The following is a 5,496-nucleotide window of genomic DNA, read 5'->3' as shown; positions in this document are numbered from 1 at the left end:
GGTATATTTAAATATTTAAATGTATATACATACATACATACATACATACATACATATATACATATATATATATATATATATATAGAAGTAAAGCGCAAGTACACACATCCCATACTTTGCTCGTCCCGGGCACTAGCTTCCACACCATCACCGTCGTGTCTTTGGACCCCGTCAGGAGTATCTCGTGGTTATCCGACAGTGTCAAGCACGTGACACCATCGGTGTGCACACGGACATTCTGGAGCAACCGAGCGCCACCTGAATGCTCATAAGAAACGCAATTGAAATGCGTACGGAGTTTTGAGAAAGGCAAAAAGTAGACGTGTACATTCTGAAGAACGCAAGCACTAGCGTGGTTCCCATAACAAGTTGAAGGAAGAAGAAAAACAATACGGGTACTTCTACAAAGCACCGACATACTAGATCCAACAAGCGCCACCTGAGAACCTTAAAATGCGCACTTCTGATGGATAAGATGTACCTACCTACCTACCTACCTGATACTTGAAGCGACATACTAACGTGCACCGTTCTTGACGTAATAAAGGACCAATATAGTCACAGTGGAATAGTGTGGAGCCCTAGGGCCCACTCCCGTTACATAATTTCACTACGCAACTGTGCAACTGTTGATATAGCCTTGGTACCATCGAGGCAAATATACATTCACGAACCCACTAGGCATTCGATCTACCTACTGGGCTCCAGATCTACCTACCTAGATAGTTCAGGGAGTAGCACTGGAATGACCCGTCCCACGACCCACAGGTCCACAGCACTGCAGCCGTCTGTTTGCTCTGGATGTACCGACGATCACCGATCACAGCGAAGCACTGCCTGGACAACGACTGGTGCGCGCGCATTCGGATATTGGCCCCTACTCTTCTTTGGGCTGGATTGTGTAGATGGTGAGTATAGGGATAGCAGCCATTAGTGGTAGGGTTTAGGGTTAGGGTTTTATATGGTGCGGTGCGATATATATATATATATATATATATATGTACATATATATATATATAAATATACATATACACTCTCTCTCACACACACACACACACACACACACACACACATATATATATATATATATATTATATACATATATATATTATATCAGCCAGAGTACCTAAGGGGATGCCCTTTTGTAAGAAGATTGTATTGAAAAGCAGGTGTATTTGGGTTGGGTTTGTAGACGGTGAATATATGAATGGTATCCATTTCATAGTGAATAATATAGCATCAGGGTGCGGCGTGATATATATATGTACCGTATATCAGTTAGACAGAGTACCTAAGATGCTGTCCTTTTCTATGGAGACCGTATTGAAATGCAGCAGGTGATGTGGTATGTATCCCTACATACAAGTCGATCTACTACCCCCCACACAACCGATCCCTTTGTAATTGACTGAGGTAGACCGCTTGGGTGAGTAAGGGTGACAGCACAGTACATTCACAGCCTAGGCTGGTCGCGACACCTGTCGTGTCGATTGAGACCGTTCCGACTATACCATCATAGTCATTGAGTTACAAAGCTCCATTTATTTACATCATCACAACACATACATACGACATGTGACTATCAATACCAGGCCAAATAGTAGCCGACATAGTCAACACGCACCTCATCCAATACAAACATGCACTTGAAAGTTGACTGATATCGAATTCGAATTCTGTTCGCCTTTGGACAACCCACAATCAATGGTGGATCTTCATCCGATGCATCGGGATGTGCTTCTCCACTACCTAAAACCCTAAACCTCTAAAAAGACACCCATACCCACACAACCACTAATATCATACCAAACACCTACACTATTCCCATCTATAACCTCCATATACTCACCAGCATAGTCCGCCTGCGCCAGGGCCGGGTCCAGCGTAAAGGTAGGCTTATACCCCATATACCGTGGTGTGCTCTTACCTAGACCCACAGTGCCGCGGAAGCTCGAACTGTGCTCCCCACCCACACCCACTCCGTCAACAGACATGACCCGCTTGAACTTACGCCCACTCACAGGTGACGAGGGCGGGTTGCTTTGATTGGACTGTTGCTTGTGCAATGTGGGTTTACCTATCCCGACACTGCTGCCACCCTCGTATCGCTGGCTCTTAGTCCGGTTGGGTGTCCCGCGTGTGCCAGATAGTGGACTATTACCGAGCTGTTTGCCGGTAGATGATACTGGGCTCCCCGGAGCCTGGTCCGTCATATTCTTGTGCACCGGGGGCGGGGTACGATGGGAGACCTTGGTGTCTTTGTGTATGTCCTTGTTTGTCCCCTTGTCCGGATCCCTGTACGACTCGTCTCGGTCGTGTGATGCGTGTGATGCGGTGGTGGTGGTTGTGAGGAGAGTGTGTATGCTGTAACACATGCTGTTGGTGATGCTAACGATGATGTCTGTGCTGCTGCTGGGTTGTCCAGTCTCAGATATGTTCTCGGCTGCACCACCTGAATTAGCTGCTGTATTTGGGAATTACGTCCATTTTTGTCAGCACGTTCCTGTTTGAAGTACGCGATTTCGGCGTCGAATACCAAGTGTGTTGGGGTGTTGTATACGTTCTTGTCCGCATCACTTCGCATACAATACGGGATACTAATAAATTTAAATATCTAATTCAAATTAAATATACATAGTATGGCATAAAGATAATATTGTAAGCACCAAACTCGGGGCGAAATCCGGCAGATCAGTGGATCACGCGGTAACTCGGTCAAATGAGTGCCCGAGAAGTAGAAACATGGCTGTGCTAGATATTAGGGCACAGGCCTATACTTCTATCAGTGAGGAGGTATAGCTAACAGATATACATACACATACACACATCCACGTCCGGTAACCTTTTCGGCCAACACGTTGCATCACTACTGCTGATATGTGCGGAGGGGGTCTTATACCCAACGCACAATAATCAAGACTGGTTACCCCAAAATAGGTCATATTATATTGATACTAAAAATTTAATAAATGCCACCAGGTGTACCAGAAACACCCGGCAACTCACAACATACCCGTCGCAGCACTGCCACTGATATGGACGGAGGACCCGGTGGTTAGCGTTGCAGATTTCGAATGCAGGCACATGATAGGCGAGTTGCCTATACGCAAGACCATCTCCATGGCAACGGGCGCGGTTGTGAGATGGGCCAGGCGCTTGTGGTTCCACGTCTTGGTCCTCTTCTTGTTCTTCTTGGGGTTTGAATTACTAATTGAACTGCTGCTTAGGGAATGGTGCAGATCCCGGGGTCGATTTCCCCCCGATTCTGATTGGTTGCTATTTATAGACACGGTCTGGTCTCCGTGCTCTTGATTTTTGTTGTTGTTGGTGTTGTTGTTGTTGCTTATGTCTTCAGCAACCGCGACGGCGCTCTCACTCTTTGTCCTCTGCCGCCGAGGACCCGCGGGATTCGGCGTTCTATTTTTATCTCCGCTGCTCTCATTACCAGCACCGGCCTTACTCCCGGTCCGCGTGATCGTGGCGGCAGATCTGGGTACCGAACTGTCACCCGGTAACACATTGTTGCGAGGCGGGTGAGGGTCCGAAAGTAATTGGGACGGGGTCTGTCCGAAGCTGACAATCTGAGCTTCCACGCTCATGCGCTCCACCGGGTCGGCGATGGTGGTCACGTCCACAGCACCCTCGTATGTCAGCGGGTAGAAGACGTTGTGTGCCTTGACGGCCTCGTCACCCAGTTGCTTGTACCTGTGTGTGGGTACAGAGTGTGTGAGAGTGGACAGTGTAGTGTGTATGGGTGGATCGCCCGAGCGCCCGGCCATCACGGCCACACGCACACAGTCGTATCTACATACTCAAACGACTGGTGTGGCCATACCTACACACTCAAAATATCGACAAACCAGTGTATAGGTCAAAGCTAACACTCACCCGAACACTAGGTCGATCCACAGGTGCAGGTTGGCAGACACATAGTCTGACTCTAGGGCTTCCCGATGAATACGCATGAACGTGTAGGGATCCCCATTGGCCCATGGGGGCAGTTCCACATCGCGCAGGGGCCGTCCATCCTCCATGGTACCCAGGTCGTAGTTGTTGCTGTTTATCTGATAGGCGTGTTAACTGGGTATGTTAGCTAAGTTGATATAACTGGGTAGGTTAGTTGGGTTGATATAGCTGAGTATGTTAGTTGGGTTGATATAACTTAGTATGTTAGTTGGGTTGATATGTGGAATAGCTGAGTAAGATAGCCTGACACGCGTGCATTCTGTGTTCCTATCGATCTGAAACGTGTGTGATAGCTGTTATTGTCCGTCTGCTACGTCCAGGTTAGTCATTGGAGTTGGTCCACTACGTGTGCCACAGCTGCTCTTAGTATGAGATATACGTGTGTTTGGTATTGTGTACCTGACAATGTATCGGGTGTCAATGTTTAGTGTGGCATATTTCTATTCATTGATAGCACGAATCTACCTTTGCGCACAAGCTGGTTGTGCTTGATTGAACATAGCGTATCAGGTGCTATTTTTGGAATGACATGCGTGTATTGGTTGTTATTAATAGCGTGTGAACCGGTGATATTATTCGTTATTCTTCAGCTAACACATACCAAGCGTGCAGATAAACCACCGTCAATCTTAACGAGTATGAGTAAGTGAAACCCTTAATCTTAAAACCCTAAACCCTAAGCCCTAAAACCCCCTAACACTCAACCACATACTAATAACTCAGGTAGATAGAACATCTCGGGGATGAGCTCTCGCACGTCTGTTGTGCTGGTGAGACAGTTGTTCCACGCTCTCTGCACACAGGAAAACATGCGCTCGGGATGATCGAACTTGCCGCCCTGAGTGTATAACATAATTAATTGTATGGGTGTTGGTACTGATGAGGTGTTGGGTAGCGAGATGGGACCACTCACACTCTGAGTGTAGCATGAGCACACACGTGTTGGTACTGATGGGGGTTTGGCGAGCGAGATAGAAAAATTCCGATGTGATACGTCACAGTCGGTATCAATCGTAACATACGCTCATGGATAGACACGATTCCCTAGCCAGCACAGTATATACAAACACACATACGTTACATTACATAGATACATCGATACATAAAACTGTGAGCGAGAACCCATACCTTAACACTCACCTAAATACTTTACTATCCGTTTCAAAACCCGAAATCTACGAGAGAGAAAGAGAGACAGAGGGATATAAACAAAAAAGCATATGTATAAAACACACAGGTACCTGCAAATCTAAAAATAGCGTCGAGAAGGGCTCGATACGGATGAGCCAGGTCAGCACATAGCCGCCTGTGGAGTAGTGTGACCCGTAATGGAAGGCCGGCGTATCAGGATCATCCCACATATCGTATCTACCAATGCAAGAGTGAACATATACCACGTGAGATGCGGTATGAAAGCCATAGAATTGTATAGGGTTATTAATCAGGCGAGTCATGTCATATATACAGATGTTGTTCATATGACCCACACACACACACGTATATATATATATATATATATATATATATACT

The 5,496-nt window shown here is 46.5% G+C and overlaps 1 protein-coding gene across 1 annotated transcript in view; it reads right to left on the bottom strand.

The window, feature by feature from the left end:
* SARC_10478 (hypothetical protein) overlaps positions 1–5,327 on the bottom strand; it is a gene marked incomplete at both ends in the record, with an annotated part of 7,291 nt that extends 1,964 nt beyond the window's left edge. The window contains 7 exons of the mRNA XM_014295479.1: positions 116–258; positions 719–892; positions 1,850–2,464; positions 3,014–3,705; positions 3,889–4,064; positions 4,679–4,804; positions 5,208–5,327. Coding sequence (XP_014150954.1) covers positions 116–258; positions 719–892; positions 1,850–2,464; positions 3,014–3,705; positions 3,889–4,064; positions 4,679–4,804; positions 5,208–5,327 — 2,046 coding nt within the window. The remainder of the gene's footprint in view (positions 1–115; positions 259–718; positions 893–1,849; positions 2,465–3,013; positions 3,706–3,888; positions 4,065–4,678; positions 4,805–5,207) is intronic.
* Between the last annotated feature and the right edge of the window lie 169 nt (positions 5,328–5,496).

The sequence above is a fragment of the Sphaeroforma arctica genome (genome assembly GCF_001186125.1).
Source record: "Sphaeroforma arctica JP610 unplaced genomic scaffold supercont1.1264, whole genome shotgun sequence".
Taxonomy (NCBI): domain Eukaryota; class Ichthyosporea; order Ichthyophonida; genus Sphaeroforma; species Sphaeroforma arctica.
The sequence above is the reverse complement of the archived record's forward strand: the minus strand, read 5'-3'. Positions and strand labels throughout refer to the sequence as shown.